This window comes from Gopherus evgoodei, chromosome 4, assembly GCF_007399415.2.
Source record: "Gopherus evgoodei ecotype Sinaloan lineage chromosome 4, rGopEvg1_v1.p, whole genome shotgun sequence".
NCBI classification, from domain to species: Eukaryota; Metazoa; Chordata; order Testudines; family Testudinidae; genus Gopherus; species Gopherus evgoodei.
Window position 1 is genome coordinate 8,165,474 of NC_044325.1, and position 27,793 is coordinate 8,193,266.

Genomic DNA, 27,793 nt, shown 5'->3' on the forward strand with positions numbered 1-27,793 from the left:
GCCTGCTTTGAAAAGCCAAGGACCAGAATCTGGAGCAGTCTCCATCTGACACCGCTCCATGCAAATGCAGGCAGGGGAACTGTTCTGCAGTGTGGTGTGGATGGGAGCCCTCTGCCCTCGAGTGCAATATTCAGCCCCATGCTCAGTGAGAGCCAAGGGTTAAGCTGAAACAGACTCTAACACGGGCACATTTTCTTCTGATACAATTCACTTGTCCACTTAGAAAAACTTTGTTGCTTCCTGACCCAAACAGGCTCTGTCTGACACGGAGCTACAGCTCATGTAGCTACTGGCTCCCCTATATTTCACCCCACCCCACCTCCCCGATCTGGTATGCTCATTATCCCCGTCTGCTGCTGCTGCCAAAAGCCAGGTTTGTTTGGTGGGTTTTTTTTTCCTTGGCACAACTGGCCTGCTCGCAGGGTTTGTTTACACACAGCTATGGCTTTGCTGGTGCAGTTTGTGTTGAGATTCCCTCATTTGTCTTGCTTCTCTTGGTGGAAGCAGATGGAATGGTATTTTCTTGCAGTGGATGAAAAGTGAGATGAAAGGTGGTATATTGCACTGAACTCTCCCTCTCTCTTTAACAGATCTACCGTCAATTCCCAGGATTTGAGTACTTAATCCTTGACTCAATGGCGTTGGGTGACATGTTTTTCCGTAATGATGAGAAGTGAGTAATGTTTCTGGACCTACTGTTATGCTTGAAGCATGAATGTGTCGTCTTGCTGGACTGGCTAGCGGCTATGAACAAAGTGCTGTTCCTGGTTCTGATACAACCCATCTTCTGTATAGCGGAGGAATCCTTGAGACAGTCGGCACCGAGAAGCTCAGCCTCTTGGAAGCTAGATTTTCATACCACGCTGCCTTTTCCCATCGAAATTAGCTAGTATCAGTAACTAGCTTTCTGAGAGACTTCTGCTGCCGAAAACATGTGCTTTAGTCACCTACAAAATGACTGATGCAGATCTCACTGTTTAGATAAACCCAGATGAGGGACAATGGGACTGAATTTCTCTCAACCTTTTTCATTTATGGACCCCTAAAAAATTTCAAATGGGGATGCAGACCCCTTTGGAAATCTTAGACACAGTCTGCGGACTCGGGTCCATGGAACACAGGTTGAAAACCACTGGTCTAAACCATCCCAGACAGATAGCTCCAGCCTCTTTCTGAAAACCTCCCTTGAAAGAGCTCCCATGACTTCCCAAAGGGTCTGTTCCATTGTCCTACTGTTCTGACAGGAAGCTTCTCCTGAGATTGAATCTAAATCTGCTGTGCTGCCGTTGGAACCCATTGCCTCCTGACTGCCCTCTGTGGCAAGAGAGAACAACCTTTCTCCATCTTTTTTTATGGCAGCCTTTGAAGTATTTGAAGACTGCTCTCATGCTCCCCTCCCTTATCTCCTCTTTTCCAAACTAAACATATCCAGTTCCTTCAGCCTTTGCTCACAGGGCTTGTATTCCATCCCTTTGATCATCTTTGTCACTTGCCTCTGGATCCTTTCAAGTTTCTTCACATCCTTTCTATACAGCAGTAACCAAAATTGGACACAATACTCCAGCTGAGGCCTAACCAGGGCAGAGTAGTGGGACTATCACTCCTGTAACTTGCATGCTATGCTGCTGTTAATGTAACCTAAATTGCATTTTTTGCAACAGCATTGTGTTTTTTACTCCTGTTGAGGTTGTGATCCACCATAACTCCCAGATCCTTCTCAGCGGTGCTGCTGCCAAGCCACTTACCCCCTTCTATATTTGTTCATTTGGTTTTTCTTCCCCAAGCATAGCACCTTACATTTATCTCGGAATTTCATTTAATCATCTAGCCCAGTTCTCCAGTGTATAAAATAGCTTTTGAATTTTAGCTCTATTCTCCAAAGTGCTTGTACCCCCCACCCCAGCTTTCTCACTTGCAAATTTGATCAGTCTGCTCTCTCTTCCTACCTCCAGGTCATTAATAAAGATGTTAAATAACACCAGACCCAGAACAGATCCCTGTGGAGCCCTACTTGAGACTTTCTTCCAACTCTTTCTGGGTTTAACCAATTATATAGTCACTTAATGGTAGTTTGAGCCCACATTTCTCCAGCTTACTTATCAGAATGTCATGTGGGACTGTCTAAAGCCTTGCATATTCAGAGATACTCGCCCAAACCCTTGGGTGGGGAGGGAAGCTACAAGCATGACATCCGTCCCAATCAAGCAGAATAAACCACTTTTTAGCCCAGACACATTTTCAGCCATGCTTCCATAGTCAAGTGGAGACAAAGGACTGATCTACTGAGAAATATTTTGCACTAGAACTAGCGACTATATTAAGGCCTTCTTCCTGCCATGGAGTCCCTGTCATGAGTACACTACAAAGCGTTACCTGGCCGTCCCAAGACTGGAACACCCTATGCATCACAGAGCTCAGCTATCCCGTGCCCGGACCGCCACCTTCTTGAGGAGGGGAAGGAACTCACTCCTCCACCGAACTGCTGCAGGGCTGTGTCACTTTGACTTTTGCTACAAGCAGCATCACCAGTGATTTGAGTGTAAAGTCCATTATTCCAAGCGATTACGAAGAGGATAGTGTCTAGGACTTCAGCATTTGTCAAGGGTGTGTAGGGGGGAGGGTATTTCTGGCAGCTGCAGTGTCCTAAAATTCAGATGTTTCTACACTCTTTGTGCAGATAATGTTCTGCTTTAAAAACTCAGTGTGCGCTCCTCTTAAATCTTAAAGGTACAAACTGCAGCTAAACGGCACAGCACTTTGGGCTGGGAGAGACCCCCTCAAACCAATATTACTAACGGACGTGGATCCTAACACTGGCCCTTGTTGGTAAGCACCAGGTTAAATAACCAGAAGCTGTGTATTTCTTTAACATACATACTCTATTTTTTTCCTTAGTGTTAAAGTGCTGTCCAGTCCCCTTTTGATTTTGCATGCAGAAGATGACTCCATCTTGCCCATCCACCTTGGTAGAAAGGTAACTTTTCTCATGATTAAAGCCATCTCTACGTCTTTGTGCTGTTAGGATGTTGGGGAAAGGTGAGGCTATAGGAAGTCTGGGACTGTTCTGTTTTACAAACAGACCCTGTTACCAGCAGTGGCATCACCTATACTTCTCAATTGTAGAACAGATTCCTTTGTATGCTGCTCACTGAGAAGAATCTCTAATGTCTTATGTGCTGTGTTTAACTTGGGGCATAAAAATTCCATGCAACACAGATGGATTTTTTTGGGGGGGGAGGAGGGGAACTGGGGGGAAAGGGGAGAAGGAAGAGCAGCCCTTTCAGTGTTACAGAGCAGTATCTCCTATGGGTGTAAGCAGGGTTCCCTCTGATTTTTTTCCCACCCATGTGCAGAATGAATTTTGTTATGTGCACTAATGAGACATCACCTTCATATTGGTGTATGTAACAAACTTATGTGGTGGGGCCAAGGGGTTTGGAGTGTGGGAGGGAGCTCAGGGCTGGGGTACAGAGGTGTGAGCTCTGTCTAGGGATGTGCATGCTGGGGTGGGGCTGGGGATGAGAGGGTGCTCAGGGGCTACAGTGGGGAGAGAAGACTCTCTCTCTCTCTCTCTCTCCACCGCCCACCCCCCACTCCCTTCAGCTCTGACTGCAGCAGCATCTGGGCTAGGCAGGGAGGAGGAAGAGGCACCTCTTCTGGCTGTGGTAACTGGGGCTGAAGGAGGGGTGGCCCTCCCTGAGCCCCTGTGGCTGGGGAGGGACACCCCTTCTGCAGCAGGTCTGTGGGTGGGTTCCCTGAGTGCCTGCGCAGTGCTAAACGGGCTGCTGCGCAGCTTACAGAATACTGCTAACAGCCCACACTATCACGCTACTCTGCTACAGCCACCTCTTCCCCTCCAACATCTCTTAATACCCCTCATGACAGGTACCCTGGAGGCTAGTCTTGTCATGTCCCTCAACTACTGAACATTCCCATTATCCAGCTGACTCCAACCTGGAAACAGCTGCTGTGGCCTGAACAGCTGTGTCTCCACCTGGCCCCTTACGCAGACAGGCTAGTTCAGAGAAATCCTAGCCGTGTGTGTGTGTCAGATCTAAGCTCAAGTCATGATGCAGGGCTGGAACACTGTTAACCAGACTCCATGTAGAGAAGGGCATCCAGGCTGCCTCAGAAGTGAGTAACTATCTGGGCTTTTCTCTGAGTTCTGAAAGACCTTTCACTCATTCATGGCTATAGAGGAACCTTGAGATCTGCTTTGTTGGTCTTTAACCTTGATATTCACCACCATGGAAGGTGAAGGTGCTACTCTTCATGGAGGTGGTTACATTTTTCTTGAAGTACCTTGCAGAGAGAAACCTGATGTTGCACTATGGTTGGGAGCAGGGGGGAGAGTAATACTACTAGGGCTAGCCATTGCAGTTAACACAAGTGATTAACTCCAACAAATTAGCTAGATTAATTGCAGTTTTAATTGTACTGTTAACTTGATGTGTTTCTACATTTTCAAATACATGGATTTCAGTTGCAACAGAATACGAAGTGTACAGTGCTCATTTTATATTTTTAATTACAAATATTTACACTGAGAAACAGTATTTCAGTTCACCTCAACCAAGTGCTATAGTGCAATTTTTATTGTGAAATTGCAACTTACACGTCTTTTACACAACTGCACTCAAATCAATGCAAGACTTTAGAGCCTACAAGTCTACTCAGTCCTACTACTTCAGCTAACTGCTAAGACAGACAAGTTTGTTTACATTTATGGGAGATGCTAACAGCTGCTTATTTACAATGTTGCATGAAAGTGAGAAGCAGCATTGACATGGCATTGTAGTAGCTGGTGTTGCAAGGTATTTGTGCCCCTTCATGCTGCAACCACCATCCCAGAGGGTGTACTTCTATGCTGAATTTAAAATTGATATTCTATTTAACAGTGCAATTAACTGCAATTAATAGCAGCTACTTTTAATCTTGATTGATTGATTGCCATTTTAATTGTTTGACAGCCTTAGTCTAAAACAATCAAGTTCATGAACTTAAGCCTGATGTAACAGCAGTGTTCAAAAAGCCAGCATGCCCCATGTTCAATGAGCTAAGTAACCACGGCTGCAGTAAATGGAAGTGTGTGAATTGACTGCTTCAATGGGAAGGGGATTATAGGGCCCTTATCAAAGGAAACACCCTGATATTCCAGCTCAGTGACAATATCTAAAGCTTGTAGTCCAAAACAAGGCTTCTGCATGCTAAAGAATTCTTGTTGGAACCTTCAGTGCTGTTTTTCCCCCTTAATATTAGCTACTTTGGCAGAGAAGTGAGTGTCCCCTTATGTGCGTGAAACTGGATCAGCAGGGGGCTAGGTGGTGGTTAAGGAAGAGAAGCAGGTCCAGTGGATAAAACACTGGATTTATGCAGGTGACTCAGCTTTGGTTCCCAAGACAACCGCAGCCTGACCTTGGGCAACTGACTTTCCTGATCCCATCCTTCTGCCCCATCTGTGAGGTGGGGTTAACAGCACTGCCCTAGGTTACAGGGGAGTTAAGGGATCACATTAAGTGCTCGTACTGGAGTGAAGAGGGCCATGAAACTAGCTATAGAGAGAAGCCATTAGAATTCCCTTAGACTGTCATTTAGAGTACAGTTACCTCTCTCTCTCCTCTCTAGCTCTTTGAGATTGCCCTCCACTCCTATGAGAACAAAGACAAGGTCAAGTTTGTTGCCTTTCCGGAGAAGCTGGGCTTAGCCCACGAAAACATCTGTATAGACCCAGAACTGCCAGCCATTGTGAAGTAAGTAATGCCAGCAGGTGACTCTTCAGCTATCATAACTTTGTTTATAAAGTAGCTTGTTCTGTGGGGTGGGTAAGGGCAAGTGTCCCTCTTCCATGCAGGTCATGGGCTCAAAGCCTGCCCAGGTCTGCACCCAACTAGGTCCCATTTGCTCTCAGGCTGTGGAGGCAGAAGGAGGTTTGCAGCTTTAGACCACAACTGGCCCCCTTAACAGAGGAACAAAGCAGTGAATGGGCCAGGGCCTTGACCTCAGCCCCACAGCTGGATAGGCTAGTGCACAGGGCTGTGCTTGGCTTCCTGTTCAGCCATGGGGCTAGTCTCCAAGCACTGATGGAGACTAGGACATCTGAGTGAGTGACTACTGGGAAGCAAGAGCCTGTAATAACTGTGAGTAGCTCTGCCTGCCATTGTAACTCAAACTCTTCCCAGCCTTAGCATCAGTCCTTGAGAGGGGGGAAGCATGGTGCTGGTCAGGAGGAGATGTGTCCTGTTCCAGGTTCTGGTGTGGGCTGCTGCTTAGCACAGTTTTCACCCTTTGTGTCTGTCTCTCTTTCTTTACAAGTGGGGATAATGCCTCTCCCTTGTCAAATCTAAGGAAAAACTTACCCTGGGAAAGGGCTTATGCTAGTCAATGGGCCTGTTGCTTTTCCTCACCCTCTGTGTAGATCCTGGTCACTTTGCTGGGAAGAGTCCTCTGGCTTCCCTGGGTAAGCAGTGATCATGTTCTTACCTGTGACATGCACAGCTGTGCTACTGGTCAGCTAAACTGTATTCAAGAGGTTCCCAGACTTTTTCTTATTCTATACCCCCTTCCAGATCTACCAGCTGGCTGTGTACACTTGTCACAGTTTTAAGATGAGCTGTCTGTGCATATTGCACTTCAGTCATGGGGCAATTCTGCATCATTGCACAATGTAGAATTTGCACAGCAATTACGTTGGGCCACCACTAGGGGTTGCTGGACCTGGCAGAGTCCATCTTGCAAATACAGTAATGCCTCACTGCTGATTTATTAGGGAACATTTAAAGTTGTGTAAGGCTCCCTGACAATGTTCAGCAGCTGCCTGCTTTGTCCACTGCTTGCAAGATTCTCTGGAAGAGTGGCCCCTCCTTGTAGGGATTAGAACCAGTGGGGCTGGCAGCCCCCTTACCTTGGCTTTCAGGGAATTTTATGTGGCTTGACAGCTTCCCAGAGCAGTTCAGGTGCCATGGAGCTGCTCCTGGGAGCTTCCTGGGGTGGGGGGAGAGGGGTACTGATATCAGCATGTCCTCCTGCTCTCCACAAAGCAGAGGAAGGGACAGGGCTGGAGGTGGGGAGAGCCTGCTTCAAGCTGTTGCTTCCTGTCTGATCCCCTGAAAAGAGCAATGGACTTGAAGTGAAGTCAGTGTACTTAAAGGGGCAATGCATGTGTCTCTCTTTCCCACGCATGTACCGTCAGCACCTTCAGCTGTGCATGTGCAGTCAGGAGGAGGGAGTGGTGTGCTCTAGCTGGAGAGTGTGGGCTCCTCCTAGTCAGTTTTTTGGTTTTTTTTTTTTTTTTTTTTTGCAGGAAAGTATTTGCAGCTACTGCCCTGCATCTATTGCTTCCTCCCTCCCTCTGCCTTGTGGAGTGTGAGGCTACATTAACAGCATGTTAACCCTTGAGGGCTAGCTGAGTGCTAGTTCATTTAGCAGCAAGGCATTCCCTGGGAAATATCCTACTGACTCCTCTGCCTCAACCCAGCTTCACACACACGCATTGCTGTGTACAGTGTAAACAATTAACAGTTTAATATACAGTACAAGTTTTAATGTCTTGTCTGAATTTCCCTCCCTATTAACATTGTGAAATGAACAAATCCAATTTCCCCATAACACTGCAGTTATGGTCCTGAAAAATACAAGTTAAGTCACTGTAGAAGGCTTGGGGAGTGGTGTGTGTAGGTGGCAGCTGTAGTTCTCAGCTTGCCCTGAAGGAAGGAGGGGCCCTGCAACTCCTGATCAGCCTGGGACCCAGCATCAGGCTGTTTCTCCCTCTGCAGCAGTTGTCTAGGCTCTGAGGTGGAAGGGGCAGAGAAACAGGAACTGGCTTGTTGGGTTTTTTAAATGCTACTCCTGAGGGCATTAGTCTGTATTGTTAGACATACTTGCTGAGTGGTATTTTGAAAAATTACCAAAATTGATTATATTATAATTGAAAATGTGCAGAATTCACCCAGGAATGTTATACAGAGTGCAACACATGCACAAACCCTCCCTGTTTAAGTTGAACTCAGATTGGACAGTTGCTGGGCACATGAGCTGTACCATGATTGGAGGGGAGGGCTCTGTACATGTTCATGGGGGTACATGGAGTAAATGAAGTAGTCATTTAACATTGTTTTAAAGCTTCAGTTGGAAAATCTATTCTGAAAATAAATAAAATCCACCATTATGATTCTCCCCTGTAACCTGCATCTGAGATTTCTGGTCTAGGCTCTAATAACTAGCCCTTGCACCACTTTATCAGGAGCCCTCAGCATGTCACTGCTCAGTATTACAGAAGCACTGATTCCAGTGTGGCCTACACCACCTTAAACTAGCAAGTGTAGGTTGCTGCTTCCTTTTGAGGATCAGTTCAATAATTAGAGTACTTAGCCCAGCATCTGTAATCACTGTCCTTATGGGCCCTGCAGAATAAGTTCTGTATCAGTATACCATAGGGTCAATGAACTATAAACTGCACAGCCTGAGTCAAGTTTGTCTAGTCTATTCTATAACTTACCTTCTTTCAGGGGGAAGATACATTAAACCAGTGGTTCCTAACCTTTGCCTGGCAGGCACTAGCCGAAGGACCATGGTGGTGGTCAAGCATCTGCTGAAATGCTGCTGAATTTCAGCAGCATTTTGGCAGACACACCTCTGTGATGCTGTTTGTTGGCAACAAGCACTGTCAGCTAGAGACGTTGCCACCAAATTTCAGAGGCATTTCTGTAGGTGCTTTACCATGGGCCAGGACACAGGTGCATTTAGATGCCCCTATGGGCACTCTGGTGCCCATGAGCACTGCATTGGGGACCCCTGCATTAAACCCTTAGCCATTAGACTGGGATAGTTTAATGTTGTTACACTTGTTTTGTTGCAGAGACTTCCTGAAGAGCATCAAGTGATACCAGCTACTGCACTGTACATGAATCACCATGGGCACACTTACACCTGAAGCCACATCATTGCAGAGACAACAAAACTACATTAGAAAGTTTAATTTGATTTTAATCAGCAAATGGACTAGAATACATTTGTGTAGCCAGACCCAAATACTGGCACCATAGCTTTACACACACACCCCCACCCACCCACAAGCTGTACCCAGGTAGGGTAAATAGTTTGCCTTAAGCTTTTTGTTTTCCTTTCAAAGTGCTTACATTTAGTGCAGCTCTTAATTTTGAGTTGGTTTTGAAGGGATAAGCCTCTCCATGGTGGGTGTGTTTTTAAACAGACATCCCATTTGTGAAACTCCCATTGTGTAGTCAAGTTACAAGTCAGCACTTAAAGTCCAATTCTATGCTGTGAGGGCTTCAAGCACTTTGTTCCACTAAGGTGTTAATATCTGGAGTATGACTACTGAGTAGCGATTTGAGCAGTGTTCATAGGAAGAGGTTACTAAGTTATTGTGGCCATGTCAACAGCTAACTACATGAACCATGACATCTTTTAGAATCAGAAGTGAAGGGCTAGAAAGGATCTTGAGGGCTGAATTAAGGTGGGGAGGTAATACTCCTGCTGAGGCCTTGAGTGCAGGATCATTAAGTCCAGTTCTTTAGGAAATTAGACCCCATGGGAGAACAAAAAGTGATCAAAGGTTAGAACTGTGTATGCTCAGTCATGAGAAAAGATGACTGAGTGAGGACATGACAGTTAATCAGTCAGGCCTGTTTCAAAAGAACACTTGTGCCTGTTGCAGTTACAACACTTTGTAATGGGCTTACTGTGCAGCAAGGGAGGTATAGGTCACGTTTTTGTAAGACTGAAACTAAGTTACCCTTGCTCCTGTCCACTGATTATAGAACACTTGACTGCTGGCTGACTAGCCCTTAAGTCTGTGTTCCTCCCCCCACTTCCCTTGTGACAGTTTATGTAACATTTAATGTGAGGACAGGTACAATAAAGTAGCCTGGATGAGTCTACACAAGCAATCCCAGGTTCTGACTTTAGGCTTAAATAAACCACAGTGAGGGCACTGGATATTTCAATTGGCACTTTTATTCCAGCACCAACAGCAAGCAGTTGTATTCTAACATTCAGGTTTCTGTGATTCAAGGTGTTAGGAAAGACAATAAAGAGATCCACTAAACAGTTATGGGTATGTAACAATGCTTATGCCACAGCCTTACTAGAGATAGCTTGCACAGCAAAGTCTTCTTAGAACTACAGCTTCACCTGTTGAGTTGTGCAATTGGGATTCTTGTCATCAGCCATGTCCCTTGGTTCGTTAGGTGGAGGAATCTTTAGGTCTGAAGGCTCCACATTCCAGATGTCTCGGGCATATTCCTTAATGGTCCTGTCACTGGAGAACTTCCCTGAGGCAGCTATGTTTCTAATAACCATTTTGGTCCACTCTTTGGCATTCTGTGGATAGACCAGATCACAGCACTTGAATGCAGATACAAGGCCTAGCACAGTATCTGTTCTACCAGGTGCCTGAAAAGACAGGCAAACTCTTATGTAGGACAGCAGCCCTGAAGGGAACAGCAGCATTGCTATAGGGAAAGTGTCTAAAGCTTGAGTGAGGGCCATTTTAGAAAAACTTGTAGGCCAGCAGCTTGGAGAGGTGTGGCTGGCACAGCACACGAGCCTGTTCTAGTGAAGACATGCCTAAAGGTCACTTTCATAGTTTAGTATTTGGACACATGACAGCTTTGCACACTGCTCAAGTGCAGACTGAACAAGGCCAGCTTTTTGAAGAGCCATTTCTGAATTGGCTCAAATACATTTTTGCTAATGGAGATTCCAGTGAGCAGTTTGCAGAGCAGCCCCCACACCCCAAAAGCAGGCTATAGCCTCCAGCAGAGGGCACATTTCTTGCTCTCCCAGCCACAACAAATGGAGAAGGAAAAGTGGGTGACAAGCAGGTCACTATCATCAGTTCAGCTCTAAAGAATCTCTCTGGTCTCAGAACTGAGACTCAAATCTGCCATTGTATTCAAGTAACTGGTAAGTCACTACAGGTAGATGCAATAGACTCTTCTCTCCCCCCTCCCCCCGCCCCCCCAAACCAGTAGATCCAGGGGGTTACAGCAGGGGCTTTACCAGAATAACCCAGTAGGCTCTGGCACAAGTTAAGAGCAGCTTTCAAGATGCTCTAACTTGCAGTAGGGAATAAGTCCCCAAAGGCTACTTTGCAGTAAAGATCCAATCACAGTCCAGCCCACCCTGGATCATTCCCTGCCCAATTCTTACCATATACAGCTGGCTGACTTTGTCTTGGCATTTGACATATGCCTCGTAGTCTGCAAATACTTTAAACCTATGGGAGCAAAGAAAAAAGAGCAAGTCACTCACCCTGCTTCTACAGATCTTTTAAATACCTGGGTGACAGGTGATTAATATTAAATAGAAAACTAAAATGCTCATTGGTCTGCCCTGCTCAGAGCTGAGAACTGACACAAACAAGGAAATACTTCACAAAACATATATTCCTGACCAGTTTGAAAGTCTTCGATTTATTTACCTAGATCTAACCCCATCTTAGGCTGTATCGAGTTGTCAGTGCAAAGAGGGATAGTACAGACTATCCAAGCCAGTAGTACACTAAAGACATTCAAGGAAGATAAGATGTCATAGGAATTAACATTTATTATGTATTCCCATAGTGCCTACAATTTCAAAATAGCTGCCCGCATAATAGGTACAGCATCCTCTGCCACAGACAGCTTTTAGTCCAAGCACTGCAAGAGACAAACACCTGCCGCCTGGCCTGGCATCTGGTTACTGTTCATATTCTAGGAGAAATACAGGCTGTACCATGCAAAAGGGCTATTAAGAAACCTCACAGCAGAGGAACATCATCTGCATACACTTGTGGCAAAGGCATGTGCCCAAATGTATCACTTTTATGTTCCCAATAGGAATATAAAAAACTGCTAAAAATCAATTCCAACAAGTTCTAAAATTTTAGAATTGTAGAGAGCCTTTCACCCCCAAAGGATCCGAAACCGCTTTTCCATCAATATAGCACTCTGAAACACAGTCACCTCTGGGGGACAGCGTGACTGTACGTTGCAAATCTGGGGTCCAAAGAGTTTTGGCTAAAGATACTGCAGCAAACAGATAAGTGCCATGGACTGCATGCAGGAGACTGGATCTCAACTCCTCAAGCCACATCTGAAAAAAATCTCTCACGCTACTAATCATAACACAAGAACTGAGGGGGTCACCAAATGACATTAATAGGCAGCAGGTTTAAAACAAATAAAAGGAAGTATTTCTTCACACAGTCAACCTGTGGAACTTCTTGCCAGAAGATGTTGTGAAGGCCAGGACTATAACAGGGTTAAAAAAAACTAGATAAATTCATGGAGGATAGGTTCAGCAGTGGCTATTAGCCAGGATGGGCGGCAATGGTGTCCCTAGCCTCTGTTTGCCAGAAGCTGGGAATGAGCAACAGGGGATGGATTGCTTGATGATTACCTGTTCTGTTCATTCCCTCTGGGGCACCTGACACTGGCCACTGTTGGAAGACAGGATACTGGGCTAGATGGACCTTTGGTCTGACCCAGTAGGGCCATTCTTATGTACATATCCTTGGAAGGATGAAGACCAAAATGGACCCTGCTGGGTCTCTACTTGGTACCAGGGAAGTCAGGTATTTTGAACTGAATGCTGATACCACTAAGCCATCTCCTGCCCCAGAGTTAGTATTTCAGATGTGCTTCCTACCTGTCATGGTGGAACAGCATGTTGGTCACTTCATTGAAAAGGTCAGGTTGCTTTGGAGAGAAAAAGCCACTCTTGATCTGATCAATGGCCTGCTTCAATTCAGGAAGCTTGTCATAGTATTCCTGAGCATTGTACCTGAAGTGCAGAGAGGGAAGATGTTAGAACTAATAAACATTTAAACAATTTAACACTGATGAATCCTAAAGCTAATTTTACCTAGTGCCACGGTTAATTCACTAGTTCAGTGCTCTGGCTCCAGCTGCTACTGTAAGCCTTTGGAGGCAACAGACCTTAACAGAAGCTCTGTCCACCTACATGGTATTCAGAAGTTGCATCACTTTCTAATGGCTTTGTTCCTTGCCACGGTAAACTCATGCCCATGCTGCTTCTAATGCTATACAAGAACCTCACCCTTTCTTGTCCAGCTCTTCAACATCCTGGATCCTCATGCCAAAGATGAACAAGTTCTCTTCTCCAGCCTCCTCTGCCATTTCAACGTTTGCTCCATCCATGGTCCCAATGGTCAGGGCTCCGTTCAGCATGAATTTCATGTTTCCTGTACCTGACGCTTCAGTGCCTGCTGTGGAAATCTGTTCAGACAGATCGGTTGCTGGAATCACTGCCAATAAAATGCATTAAGAGGTTCATAATTACTGGCTTCATTCCTAATTCCATTTGAGTCAATTTAAAGTCTAAACATGAATCCATCCTTGGCATCACTGCCCAGTTTAAGAGCAGCATCCATTAGCATCCTCTGATTGGTGTTGTGTTGGCTCCTCGTTCCACGGATTTACACTGATCAAAAAGTTTGCTGCAAACTGGGACCTGACTTTAAAAAGACATTGGCAGGACATACCAGCTTGTCGCAGCTTCCTAATCAATACGGACACTTTTCAAATCTACCCTTCAGAATACAAGTTTTCAAACTTAGGCTCCTGATCCTACAACTGGTTCTGTATAGATGGAACACTGAATCCATACAGAGGTCTGCATAGATCCTCTTGCAGGATCAGGGCTTTAGAATTCTGTAGCTTCATCCCTAAGTCACCACACTGTTTGGAGAACTCTAGATACAAGACCATTCCCCTCTGCAGTTCTTAGGCAGCATTCATATGTAGGAGACTTTCTTGCTGTTTGAATTTCTGGTTTATTTCACCACCACAATGTGTGCAGAAATGTAATCTTCAAGGTAACCCACTCTAGAAGATTCAACTCTCTTTCAAGAGCTCCTGCAAGGTTGACACAGCTATGAGACACAAACTACAGTTGTAAACTCCATGAGAGGACCTTGTTTTCTTTACACACACCCACACATACCCACCCACCCCATTAAAGTAGTAGCTTGTCAATCCAGGTAATAAAAAGTGGAAGAACAGACCCACACTCTCGTCACTCTGAAAGGGAAACTGCTGTTAACCCTACCAGCCATGCTTTAGCTTGTGGGTCCTACATATAAGCAGCAGAGCGTACAAGCTCTAGGCAGGGAAGAAAAATCTTAACTCTGCACCCAATTAGATAGGCGGATCTAAAACTACATGGCAGCTTTGTTGTAATGGCAGTTACATCATCCTTCAAACCATACTGCACATGCAGCCTCTACCACGGCTCTGTACAGCACGTTACCTTTTTCAGCCAGGGACACTCGGTAGTTCTCCAGAAAGATGACTTTCAACTTGTTTCCAACCACAGGGTCATTGTTCACCACATGACCCACAGCTGTAATGAGTCTGATGATCATTTTAGCCATGTGGTATCCTGGAGCAGCCTAGAAAAAAAAAAAGTCACAGGCTGAAGACTAGCAAGGCTGTTAATTGTACACACATTCTTTGACTGCCATTTTGCTCACACGGCTAGTTTGTTGGAACACCCTATTTTTGTTACCTTGTTTTTTTCCCCTCCACACCCGAGCCCGCTTGTTTCTTGTGTCCTCCTGTTACCTTGTCATTTCGACTGTAAACTCTCTTGGGCAGGAACCGTCCATTATTCTATGTATGTGCTTTGCTCTGACTTGGCTGCAACCTTTCAGCCACTACCACAAGTGGTAGATTTTTCCAAGAGCGAAAATCCCATTGAAAGTCAGTGGGACTTTTATGCTCCTAAATCCCTTAAGTGCTTTTGAAAGTCTCCCCCATAAAGGGTCAATCCACCACCACCCTTAAACAAAGGCCAGTGGGATTAACTTACTTTGCCTCCAATAATAACTGTCCTAGGCACAAATGGCTTCATAGGATCTCTCTTTATGCCTAAAAGAGGAAGGAAATGTGAAATTACCTAACATTTTCAGTCCAGGTGTTGCTGTCTTTCAGTACCTATCAGCACATGCCTGGGTCAGATTGTCTTTCTGAAGGAGACAGACACCAGGTGAGTGACTTACGGTTGTACATGGTGATAATGTGCAGGCAGTTCATGAGCTGACGCTTGTACTCGTGAATTCTCTTCACATGCACATCAAACATGGAGGAAGGGTTAATCTTCACTTTGTATTCCTTCTCCAAGTACTGGGCAAACTTAACTTTATTCTCCTGTGGAGCGGTTAAAAAAGGCATTATTGCACGCAACCGAGTTCACACCATCCCATGGCTCGTCCAGAGATTCCCTAATCCCTTACCTGTTTCACTTTGGAAACCTCCCGAATGAAGATATCGTCATTAACAAACTTATGCAGCTTTATCAGCTGACTTAGATCTTTCACATAGTCCTCTCCTATTTTCTGTAATAATAATTAATAATAATAAGATCAAGTCATTCAATACATTCATCTCTACAGTTACTGAACTGCCTTTTACACACGTGCTGCAAATTTCGCTCGGTCCATGCAGACATACAGAACACATGGTCTTCTAACTTCTGGAGGAATCAATACAGGCAGCACTTTTGTTCAAGAAATTTTAACTCAACAGGCTGAAAACTAAAATGACAAACAAGGTTTGAAAAAGGTTGGCCAATTATAAATTGAAGGAGCTAGAGGTCCAAGGTCATCCCCCGCCTCCTTTCCTCAAATCTCTCTCCCGCGGAGAGTTTCAATACACATTTGCCAACTTGGCTTCACTAGCAATGGGGTCAAGAGCCTAGGATCTGGGCTTGAGCGGCTTCGGGTTTTGGACTCTCCTAACTAGGGTTTATTCCAACAGGTCCCTGCTCCTAAGAGGTCCCTCCAAAACTAGGAGTTAAAAGGCAGAGCCTCAGATATTTCTGAATGCTGGGCTTGTCAATGTGTAGCAGTATTTTGAAAGGCACAGCCATTGTTTTATTCACTTTGGGGAAAGTGTACCGGGGCACAAGTCCTGTGCATGTCCTTGGACCACCTACAAAGAGAAAAGGAGTAAGAAACCCAAAGTGGTTTTCAATTCTCCAAAGCTCCTAAAGAAGAAAAAATAAATCTTAAAGATTTTTTTAAAAAACAAAAACCACTTTCACTGCTCACTCTGGCTGCACCATTAGTGAACAAACACCCTGCAAACACTCAGACTCTATTGTACCGAGAGGGGAGAGAGGGGGCAGGAATACTCTGAAAGAGAAACACAGGAAGCCTCTGATAGCTTCTCATGAGATAGGGGACCAATATTTCAAGCAGGCATTTGATGGCATAAGGCAGTCTGGGCAGTTTTCCCAGCCAGGAGCCAGGCACGCTTAGAGATATTCCAGGCCGGGAGCAAACAGTCTGATTAAAGCAGTTTCCAATACAAATTCTCTCCCCCAAATGCCAGAGTATGGAGAGTAACAACGTGGGCCAGTCAGTGACTCTTTCTGCAAAGAGACCCTCTACTCTGCTTCACTGTCTGAGGCTGGACCGGGTGACTAGCATGTGAAACCGGAGGGGAGCTGCTCCTTTATCCTGTATTTTCAGCCATAGGCGCCGACTCCATGGGTGCTGTGGGGCTGGAGCACCGACGGGGAAAAGTTAGCAGGTGCTCCACCCCCACCGGCAGCCCAGCTCCCCCTGCCCCCACTCCCCCCTCACCTTCTCCTTCCCTGTGCACACCATGTTCCTGGTCCCAGAGCTTCCTGCCCACCACCTAACAGCTGTTTGACAGCGCTTAGAACTTTTGGGGAGCAAGGGGGGGGGAGGCGTGGGGATGCAGCACGCTTGGGGGAAAAAGTGGTAAAGAGGCGGGGACTGGGGGTGGAATTGGGGCAGGGTGAGGGTGGTGGGTTGAGCACCCTCAGGGCAGTGGGGAAGTTGGCACTCATGTTTCCAGCTCTTGGATCTAGTGCTGTCCCCACAGGGAAATCAACCCCCCTCGCCCCACTGCCAGAGACATGTGCATCTGAGCAGTCATCACTGATGCAGAGGCATCCAGCTGCCGCATTCAGTGAGGATGCAGAGAGCATTCCCAAAGGGGTGTCTCACTCGCAGAAAGAGCTGGTTACCATTTTAACACATTGCAATGTGCCCAAGCTCTCTTTCCCACATGCTTCCTGGACACGTACATACAGAGGCACTGTAGTTACCTCTGCTATGAGCTCTGCTAGTCCTGGGTTGCAAAGCAAGAGCCAGCGCCTGGGAGTGATCCCATTAGTCTTATTCTGAAACTTCTCTGGTTCCAGCTCGGCAAAATCCTTGAATCTAGGACAATGAGAAGGTAACGGTTTTATTCTGAGAGGCTATTCTTCCATGCTCAGTGTGAAGCCATTATCTGAGAGTGTATCAATGCATACAGGCAGCGTTGTCTAGCGTTAAGAGCACAAGGTTAGGTGGTGGAAGATGCAAATTCTACCCCCAGCTCTGACAACGGGCGACTCACCTCAGGGCCCTCAGCTAGTCACTTACTGTCAATCTCCCTTTCTGCACCATTAGACGTGGGAGTTGCAATGGTGAGGAATTAAGGGGGAAAAGGGTAATTTTACAGCCCATTTCTATTACATTAACAGGCATTCACAAATAACTAACAGTTGCTAATCCTGGCTTGCTCTTGGCATCATTCACAATTGCTTTGCACTCCTGCTCTGCACCGTGCTGATTTGATCCTGACTCAGACAAACCCAATTTTCCATTTTATAAGACTTTAACAGTTGTTCTCCAATCTTAGTTTAGTGAACCTGAGTGTAATGATTTCAGACATCTTACTGAACAGGGTCAGGAACTGCTGTACTTTGCAATTCATTCATAAGCCGCATTTATTGTTTTTCTAACTTACACCCGAGTCTTCACAATATCTGAGTGGATCTTTGCTACGCCATTAACAGCATGCGAGCCAATGATGCAGAGATGGGCCATGTTGATTCTCTTGACTCCTCCTTCTTCGATCAGGGACATTCTTCTCAGACGGTCAATATCATTAGGAAACAGGGCTGTGACTTTCTGTGAGGTTGGAGATGGGATAAAAACTAGTCATAAATTCAGTATCTATAATTGGGCATTCAAATCAGCTGCTCTCTTAGCCGGCAGAGGGAAAGGACACCTTCTGCCATAATAGCATCTGGGTTCTGATCAGTGCAAGGACTGCTAAATGGTAAAACCCAATCCTATGAAGGATTCTGGGGCCATCTGAAATCTTTGTAAAATTTGGGTTGATAAAAAACAGCTTCAATTTTGATATGGGGATAGATCTAAATTTTGGAAAACAGATTTGGGGTTCAGCTGCATTCTGTTCGAGTGCCGTCCAGATGACACATTAAAAAATGTGCTGTAATGATTTTTAAGAAAAAAATCCACAGCAACTAGATCACGGATACGTTAGAGCATCAACAAGCTTAGTCACTCTACAACTCAATCAATCCCCAAATAATTAGAACAAAAAAAGCAGCCATCCCTGACTACAAATAAGAACAGCCAACTGCATAGACCAGTATAAAACAGGATTAAGTATACTTGACCTGATGAAGAGTTCTGTGGAAGCCCAAAAGCTTGTCTCTTCACTAGGAGAAGCTGGTCCAATAAAAGCTATTACCTTGCCCACCTTGTCTCTCTAAGTTTAGCTACAGCCAGCCAGAGGCTGTGAATCATGTGTCACTGAGGGTGGGCCAGGCCTAAGAGGCATTTGAGAAATGGACAAGGGGGCCAACAGCAGCAGAAGTCCCAGAATAGAACAATGAGTTCTAGGGGGCCAATCCACTCTGGAGCACGCACTGCACATCCCAGATGAAGCAGTTTAATGGGCCTTGTTTAGGAATGGCTGCACTTTATCATCCTCTACATGAGTTATACCACCACCACGTTCCAGGCGGCCAGGATGGCGGCACAAGTGAATTCTGCCTGTAGTGGGGCAGCCAGAGAGGCTGTGCAGAGCCCCAGCCAGTCATGGAAAGGCTTATTGAAAGCAGCTATCAGGGCCAGGCTGGACCCTATAAGAAGGCTGCAGGGCAGCGAGGAGCACAGTCTCTCCCCAGGGCTGGCTCTACCATTTTTGCCCCCCCCCCAAGCAACAACAACAAAAAAAGCCATCGGCTGCTCGGACTGCTGTCCAGACTGCCTAAGCAAAAACACGCTCAGACTGTGCCACCCCAAGAATGGCTAGAATGCCGCCCCTCAGCATGTACTGCCCCAGGCACCTGCCTCCTCCGCTGGTGCCTGGAGCCGGCCCAGTCTCTCCCTGGAGGACAAAGCAAGAACTGGCTCTTAGAGATGCACCTAAGCCAGAGCAGGGCTGGGCAGGGTCAGCAGAGGCTGGGGGAGCTCCAGGCTCACGACTGCCAGACTGGGGCCCTGACACAAAGCAGCAGAGAAAGTGCTGGGGAAGTGGCCCAGGGAAGTAGGCAGAAGAGGAGAGTTAGAGGGTAGCAGTAAGTAGCTGCTGCTAGAGGGTCCCTGGGTCAGGGCCCAGAGTAGCAGGCAGACCTGGGTCTTTCCTTTCTCCCTCCCCCCACCTGCCAGTGATGAGTGGCTAGGCCAGACTGCAGTTTGCCCTTGGAGGAAGGAGCTAGACTGAGGACTGCAGTGAGCCACTGAGGCAAGTGGTAGAACCAGAAACTGCTGGTCTCCCGGAAAGGGGGGGGCAGGGGGTGAACCAGCGGAGTGGGCACAGCAGGAGGGCAGTGTCCAAAGCGGATGCTGCAGTCTGGGAGTGACGTGGGTCCGACCGTGAGGACGGTGGAGACCGAGAAAGTAACAGAGGGCGAGACAGCACTAGTGAAGGGGGCCACTGAAAGAGCTAGTTCTCAAACCAACCAGCAGGAGGCGCCGAGGGGGTGAGTCCGCCCTGTTACACTGCCATTCAAGCTGTTTTGTTCCTCTCTCCTCTCCTCTCCTCCCCATCATTTACTGCATTTGAAGCCTTGTGAAGAGTTTGGATCATTGACCAGAAAGGGCAGAGACAAGGACTTGCAGATGTCAATCAAATACATTATCCGGTCTCCCCTGCTCCCACAAATAAATATTCCATGTGTCTGGACAAAGCACTTTTACCCACTGGCAAAGTAGTTTGATTCACCAGTTTTTCCTTTAGGAACCCATTTAGTGTTTGCGATTCCTCCCCACCCCCCACTCTGAGCTTTCTTATAGGGCTTCTGATACAGCATGATGCAAAAACAAACATTTCATGGGGCGGGGGGGGGGCAGGACTAGAGACACAGATTTTGTTAATGTGCATCCTGGCTTGGATTTGCATTCACATTAAAGGCCCCTTTGTGCTGCCAGAGTGCAAACAGGCCTTAATGTCCAGGAGACTGAAGCCCTCCCTTGTTTATTTTACACTCCATCTTGTCTAGAGTGAGCTTAATATTTCAGGAGGAAAACAACTTGATGTTCCTCAGAGGGACTTGTTAAAAATCAAGAGATCAAACAAGAGCCAGATTGGGATAGAGAGCAAGCACAGAAAAGGCTGGCCTGTGGTTCAGCCCAAACCTTATGTCAAGGTCCCCCTTTTCCCTACCCTCTGTTGAAAAAAATAAAGCACAAATCCCCACATCCAGATTCCCTGTCAGAGAGAAGCCAGTCCATTACAACCGCCATGCCCTGGCATAGCCCAGCAAGATACCGGATGCTTCCTTTCCCCTCCCACAGTTGGATGCGTTTGGCACTCAGAGCCACTGTCAGTTTCATTTCAAGTTACTTACGTCCAGATGCCTCTGGTTTATTTCGTAAATTATTTGCAGATGTCTCGGCAGCAGCTTCTCCACAAGATCGACCGGCCAGCGCTCTAGTGCTTCGGGGAGCACCGTGTGGTTTGTGTAGGCAAAGGTCCGCTTGGTGATATCCCAGGCCTGGTGTTTAATAGAGGGGGGTTAATGGTTAAAAGAGTAAAGCCAAGGACCCCTCAAACCTGTACAACACCCACATGCTACTCACTCTGTGACAAAACTTTACTCAGGCCCAGCCCTGGGATACATATCGTTCCCTCTCACTAGGTGGAGGTAGGGGTGTATGTGCTTGGGGGCTGGCTCTGCTTCAGACTCCCTGAAGCATAGCAGGAAAGTAACAATCTCTGCAACCTGGCCTACACTAGAACGTTAAATCAGTTTAACTCCATCGCTCAAGGGTGTGAAAAATCCACACCTCTGAGTGGTCTAGTCCCCCCCACTCCCCATGTAGACAGAACCCTCTCAGGGAGGTGGATTAAATACAGCAACAGAAGAACCCCTCCCACTGCCATGGGTAGTACCTACTCTGAAGTGCTACAGTGGTGCAGCTGCAGCAGTAGCATTTCAAGTGTAGACAAGCCCTGTATCTGCATTCGCCATCTGTAAAATGGGGATGATGCCTCCTCCTGTGTCTCCTCTATGTAAATGATCAGCTCTTACTAGGTAAATGTACAACACCTAGCACAACAGGGCTGTGTTCTCCTTTGGGGCCTCTTGGATGACTAATACCAATAAACAACTTGTCAATCTATGCTGGTCCCTCCAATGGTCTCTCATGACCTATGATGAAACAGGCCTTTCTGACAAGCAACAACATTGTGGAACAAAGGGAAATTCAGTTCCTTGCAATACACCTACAGGCTTCCAGCAGGGAGACTCATTTTGCAGATCCTTAATGCTATGCTTGTTTCTTTCAGGTAAGAAACAGGTTTTTTAAAACAAACTCCCATAAATTCTGATATGGAATGGTGAACTTTAATAAAATTATAACTTAAAAAACCTCCTATATAAGAGCGTTCCAGATTGTCCTAGTCAAACAGAACATTACAGTCTGTGGCTGCTAGTTATTGGTTCCATAAATCCTAGCTTAGTTACTGCCCAAAAGATCAGAGGGGTAGCCGTGTTAGTCTGGATCTGTAAAAAGCAACAGAGTGTCCTGTGGCACCTTTCAGACTAACAGACGTTTTGGAGCATGAGCTTTCGTGGGTGAATACACACTTCGTTGGATGCAAGATGCAGATTGAGGAATTTGTTCTAGACAGCTGCTGTTCCATATCCTGCATGAGAAAATTAGTGTGTCCCAATAGCTACTTTTAACTACTTATTTTTATCTAAGAAGTTTTAGCAGGTTTACAAATCCTTGCCACATAAATATCAGACAGACAATCATCATTACAACAGTGAGCCTTTGTTTAGAGAAGCATATAGTACTAGAGTCATCAGCTGTCTCTATTTAACAGGCTGTTACCATATTATAGAATGAGCATCTTCACACAGATGGCTTTGTGCTGCACAGGAAAGGATTCAGTTTCCAAAGCGTTGGTAGTCAGTTAGCTTACATGTGTAACAAAAGAAGTGTTCAGAAGAGCATGTATAAAGAATACAGCTGACTGGCATGTGTGCCACATCCACTGAGCAAGCACAGTGTGAGGATTTGTGAATGCACTTATGTATACAACCCAACTTGTGCATATTTTTTATACTGTATATATAAAAAGGTATATATACACCGGACGTTGACACATGCAAAAGTGTTAGCAGACTCTTGAAAATGTAGGGCTATGCATGGAGCAGATTTACCTCTTCAGGAGTAATTTCTTTTGATTTCTGAACAGATCCATTGTTTTATAGCAGAATCCTTACAAAAGGCTGTATAACTTAAAGATAAACTTGATATACGCAGTTACGAGATTGGCCTCCGCAAGTCCCTAAAGCTGTATTGACAAGGCCCGTTACCCATCACTTTCTTCAACTTCGTGATCTTGATCACAGTTTAGCTAGATTATAGGCAGTGGCGTAGCCAGGTGGAACAAACAGGGGGAGCAATCACAAAAAAAGCAGCTCTTTTACTCACCCGGCGGCACTTTTACTGATGGGGCAGTGCTCCAGATCTTCGGTGGCGGGTCCTTCACTCGCTCTGCAGGTCTTCAGTAGCATTTCGGCAGCGGGTCCTTCAGTGCCGCCGAACACACATGGAGCAAGCAAAGGACCTACCGAAGCGCCGCCGAAGACCCGGAGTGCCACCCAGTGAGTAAAAATTAAAAAGGCGCCAAGAAATTGAAAAGGTGCCACTTGTGCTCAGTGGGAGAGCGGTGGCTGCCCGCTCCCCTCCAGCTACACTACTGATTATAGGGGTAAACCCAAGAAGCTTGTCAATATTATATCATACGCCAGGAGAAAATTAAGGGATTATCTAGACAGTTGCTCTTTAGCAAGGCTACGCTTGCAACGTTTGGTATTTTCTGTTTCCTGTGATAGAGAAAGTACAGAGATGATTTTCCAAACCTTAGTCCATGGCAGTTTTTCAATGTCCACAAAAACCCTCATCAACTCAGGAATGGCCAGTGCAGGATGAGTGTCATTCAGCTGTATCGCTACCTATAAAAATTAATACAAAATTCAAGCAACCAAACGTGTAATCCTTCATTTTGCCTCTTAGCTAGCTGCTTGGAGACACGTCAAATGTGCTACATTTCCACGAATTTGTTCCCTCCATTGAAGCTGGGTGGTTTGAAAGCGAGTTCTTAGTCTAGGAAATACCATATCAGATCCTGAGAGACCATTTGGTCCTCACCACCAAAACATTTATGAGGAAATGGAAAGCATGCTTTGAAACTGAATCATTACAGACCTCAGTCGGCCATTATCCCGTGACGTTTACCTGATCTGGAAAAGACTCAAACATAGTTCGAACGCTTTCTGTGCTTCCAAATTTGGATGCTTTGAAACGTCGGATGACATCCTGGAGGGTGGCAGCCACAACGAAGTATTCCTGTTTCAGTCGCAACTCTTTGCCTTCGAAAAACTACAAGCAAGAACAGACAGGGAATGCTACGTAATCTGAACCTTTAAGGGACAGATGCAATACAAACAGGGCTTAATTCTCAGTTGGTTGAGCTTAATTGATCTGGGTTGTCCTAACCTCACAGTGCTGTCTTGCTGAATACCATTTGTACTATGCAACCCCGTCAAACTGACTGGTTTTAAAAGGACTTCTTCCGAAGTAACTTGCTCAAAAATGTAATTTTTGTTTTGTTCTGGGTTGGTTTTAAGACGACATTACTTTTTGGTTTTGGTATTTCCCCCTCAGCGTTTGCCACTCCAACACTGCGGCATTGTGCCAATGCAGGAGAATGAAAAACCTGAACCTGACCAGAAAGAAAGAAGCTGTCCAGTTTGTTTTCCCTTGCCTGCCTTCGGTGAGTGAAATCGCCAAAGGGAAAAGGCAGAAAAGGACGAGAAGAAAATTCATTTGTACGGGATTCTTTTCAGTATTATAATCCCTGTGATTGGTTTTAACCGTTAACTACTGACTCCTTGTGCTGAACTGAGGTGGGAAGTAACTCTTCACACTCCTAGGCGCACATCAGCAGGGCACCAGCATGCCTTGCTTGGACGACATGTCAAATCCCATCCCTACTAGAGCCAGTTCTCTGCTTTGTTGAGGCAGTGAAAAGAAGTTCTGGCAATAAAACACATAGGAAGCCAAACATATCTTAGGCCAACATTTTCAAAATCAGGTGCCTAATATTAGGCTTCAAAACAAAAGCGACTGGATGCACACCAATAGTAAAGGAACAATGAATTTATCCTCATGCCATTTTTTGACCTTGTGTGAGTTCAGCGGGAGCATCAGCCTGACTGTTTTTGGATTTAAGAAGTATTCCTTAAACTAGATTTGTTGATTTCTCTCTTTAAAGGGCCCTGTCAGATCAAATTAGTCACAAAATTCAGGGTTTATGAAAGACAACCTTTTACAACATGCATAACTTCATTTCTCTGTCTCTTTAAAATTTCGGGTGGTATTGTCGAGTGCCCACGTGATTTAGGAGTACAAGTCACAGCTTTCAGTAGAACTTGTGCTCCTAGATTTCTTAGATACTTTTAACCCCCCTGCTCCCCTTTGCAATGAATATTTTAAAATACTCCTCTGCAGTGTTTGGAACCTCAACTTCGTATCAGGCTAACATAGGAAAACCATGAAGTGATGCTGATTGAAACTGCTCAATGTTCACTGCCTACAGTGCACAGAGGCATTGTTTACACACACACTGTTCTTTTGCTGATATGTTTCTGATATGCCCGCTGCTCCAGTAGTCTGACACTGAGAGCAGGAGTAATCTGTTTCCCTGTCTGGTCATGAAGAGATTTTGCTTCAGCTAATTAGTCAAACTGGAATGAGCAACAGCCTCTAGCAATGAAACCTTTAGCAGTTTTCAGATGACTTACGTTATCATTCGGATAGAGGACACGTGATATGTTCTCAGCCAAATTTCTGTCCAAGACGGCTTGAATGTAATCTCCAACGTTAACTACAAGGGAAGGCTTGAGTCAGTGCAAACGCACACTGCACAAGAGGCTTGATGGGTTGCACACAGGACAGGTAAGAACAGTTAGAGGAATTACAGAAAGATGGGGGAAACTGGACAATAAAGCAACATAAGCTTGACTGTCAAAACAGGTGAGTCAGGCGCAGGCCCAGTCACTGGGCTATTCAAACTAGATCCTTCCTATGACTACCTCCCCCCAGTAACTTCTATTTATAGATTGTTAAACAGCAAGTTCCAGTCCTTATCCCAGCAGCATTCCATCATCCATGTCATGTAACTACTCTCCTTGGCAGCACCCCTCTTCGCTCCAAAGCATGCGATCAGCCTCAGAGGTGGGGAAATTCAGGACAGAAGCGAATATTTCACAGAAGAGCTACTCACAGTCTCGGAGGTTGAAGTCATTAGGTGCCCGAGCAGACCACAGCCGCATGGTGTTGACGGTGTTATTCATGTATCCAGGCACAGGAGTATCGTAGGGCAAGGCAAGGACCACCTATTACACAGGGGTTACAGTATGACCTGTGGTGAGCCAGATTTAGAGGTCTTTTATAGAGGAGAGGCTGGAATTAAAGCGTCACTGCCTGCGATATTCCTACAATTCCCAGAAACACAGTACACCCTTAGATGCGTCAGTCAAGGCTACACATGGGGCCTGACCAAAACCAGCAGACGTCAATAAAAGGATTCCCATTGACTTCAAAGAGCAATGGATCTGGCCCACGGAAAGCGTACGTTGAAACGACATGAATTCAAAGCCAAACGGCGTCAGCAAATGTCTCTGCGCTGACTTCAACAGCTGTGGATGGGGCCCTTAATAGTCCATTTGACACCGCTAATTATACAAATTATCTGTTGCTCAGAACATTGTTGGGATTCTCTTGCTAACTTAAAAAACCTGAAAAGGTTGCCAGAAAGATATCGTGCTTGAAATGCACAAAACTGTTAGAAATAGAGTTAGAAAAGCAAGTTATGGCTAACCAGGCTGAATGCTGACAGCTCCTTAAATTTGCAATTAGGTCTCCAACTACAGCCATTTATATTTTGGAAAGTGCTAGAATTCAGGACATGGGGTGGGTTGGGAGGAGGAAGAGGGGAAGTGTTAGTGTTATCGAAAAGCTAATCTGCACTCATCCCCTCCAGCCTGCAAAGAGAAGTTGCTCAGGCTTCGATCTGAAGATGGGGTGTCTGGGGAACCCCACACGGACAGATTGCACTGTCAGCACAGGACACTCCATGTGTATCTACAGGCTGAGCAGTTACCAGCACGGAGGCCTGGTCAGAGGTTTGCCCATTACTAGCTTACTATATATTTTGCCGGGTTTGTTTGTGCCCAAGGATGAAGGTGAAAATTTCATTCCTACTCCCAGTACTGGCAAGAGACCAGACTGCAAGGCCAGGGCTAGGAGGTGCTTTAAAATGTTTGGTTAATTTCTTTGCAAGGCCAGCCTTCCCTTGGCTGTTGTCTCTTAGATGATTACGGCTCATTTCCTGTCAGCAGCACGAATGTGCTGCATCTTGCAGACTTCTTTTCTGACCACAGTACAGAGCATCAGTTCATTTCCGTGGACATGACATAAACAGCTGAACAAATATGCTGAAGGACGCTATGATAACACACAGACAAGTAATAAAAGAATGCTACTTTACAACCTGCTGAATCTTACTAACTTCCTCCATTTCTACTAATTACATTAAGTAATAAGAGGTTTTTTTTAAGTTTCATGTAGAGCAGTTTCTAAAGAAATCTCTTTCCTCACCTCCACCTCCCCCTAGATGTCTACAGCTTCTTCATCTGGCGGCAGGCTGCCATCAGATGACTGCCCCACTTTAAATTGGCCATTAAATGCAGGTGGGACATTCAAAGCTCCGTGGCAGTTTCCACAGATTTTGTATTTAACACAAAAAAGAGGATCCCAGGTTAAGGAGGGCCAAGAAGAGCTGCAACAGAATTCAGGTGTAATCACAGATCTGGCACGTTGAGTGTCCTTGGGGCTTATGGAAGGAATAAGCCACCAAGATGTGGGCACCACCTCAGATTTATCCCAGTTTATCCTTCCTAAGCAGACCACTCTTCTGGCAAGCCACAGTGTCCCTTAAACAACAGCAAAGGAACAACAGGCATCAGTTTTCCCGCACTGGAACTGCAGGAAGTTTTCTTTCAGGATAAAATACTCAAAAGTTTCTAGCTTATTAAAAAAAATAAAAAAAGTTGCATTTCCTTCAACAGCTCATGAGTGTCTATGCACAACACAGCTCATGTCAGTACCTGCGTATCGACCCACTTCAGTCCACTCTTGGTGTGTTCCACTCTTCCATAAAAGTGGACTGGCAGCATGTACTCGGGACGGGCTTTCTCCCAGGGGTTGCCGTGTCTAAGCCAGTCGTCGGCTTCTTCCACCTAGAAGGGGGATAGTTAAACAGAACCTTTTTTACCTGCACCTTGCACAGAGTGAAGCTAACGAGCTACATGCTACCGTTTGCACTAACACAACAAGGAAACATTTGGGATCGAAGAGGTGATATTTTTAAGACACAGAATAGAGAGAGTACATCCAAGTGTTTGGATGGAGTTGGAG

The 27,793-nt window shown here is 45.7% G+C and overlaps 2 protein-coding genes across 3 annotated transcripts in view; one reads left to right on the top strand and one right to left on the bottom strand.

Moving 5' to 3' along the window:
- Positions 1 to 9,855, top strand: part of ABHD12B (abhydrolase domain containing 12B) — a 45,097-nt gene extending 35,242 nt beyond the window's left edge. The window contains exons 12-15 of the mRNA XM_030559145.1: positions 591 to 673; positions 2,896 to 2,974; positions 5,626 to 5,750; positions 8,855 to 9,855. Of these exons, the coding sequence (XP_030415005.1) occupies positions 591 to 673; positions 2,896 to 2,974; positions 5,626 to 5,750; positions 8,855 to 8,879 (312 nt within the window). The 3' untranslated portion in view covers positions 8,880 to 9,855. The remainder of the gene's footprint in view (positions 1 to 590; positions 674 to 2,895; positions 2,975 to 5,625; positions 5,751 to 8,854) is intronic.
- A 99-nt stretch (positions 9,856 to 9,954) lies between these two features.
- PYGL (glycogen phosphorylase L) overlaps positions 9,955 to 27,793 on the bottom strand; it is a 33,839-nt gene continuing 16,000 nt past the window's right edge. Inside the window, exons 6-21 of one of the 2 annotated variants that reach the window (XM_030562853.1) lie at positions 27,484 to 27,615; positions 25,599 to 25,710; positions 25,117 to 25,199; positions 23,549 to 23,692; positions 23,173 to 23,265; positions 20,644 to 20,790; positions 17,787 to 17,950; positions 17,101 to 17,215; positions 15,257 to 15,358; positions 15,023 to 15,170; positions 14,833 to 14,891; positions 14,272 to 14,413; positions 13,060 to 13,267; positions 12,649 to 12,783; positions 11,170 to 11,236; positions 9,955 to 10,338 (exon numbers count right to left, since the gene is read on the bottom strand). In XM_030562853.1, coding sequence (XP_030418713.1) covers positions 10,138 to 10,338; positions 11,170 to 11,236; positions 12,649 to 12,783; positions 13,060 to 13,267; positions 14,272 to 14,413; positions 14,833 to 14,891; positions 15,023 to 15,170; positions 15,257 to 15,358; positions 17,101 to 17,215; positions 17,787 to 17,950; positions 20,644 to 20,790; positions 23,173 to 23,265; positions 23,549 to 23,692; positions 25,117 to 25,199; positions 25,599 to 25,710; positions 27,484 to 27,615 — 2,052 coding nt within the window. In that variant the 3' untranslated portion in view covers positions 9,955 to 10,137. The remainder of the gene's footprint in view (positions 10,339 to 11,169; positions 11,237 to 12,648; positions 12,784 to 13,059; positions 13,268 to 14,271; positions 14,414 to 14,832; positions 14,892 to 15,022; positions 15,171 to 15,256; positions 15,359 to 17,100; positions 17,216 to 17,786; positions 17,951 to 20,643; positions 20,791 to 23,172; positions 23,266 to 23,548; positions 23,693 to 25,116; positions 25,200 to 25,598; positions 25,711 to 27,483; positions 27,616 to 27,793) is intronic. The other variant, XM_030562852.1, reaches the window with a different exon arrangement.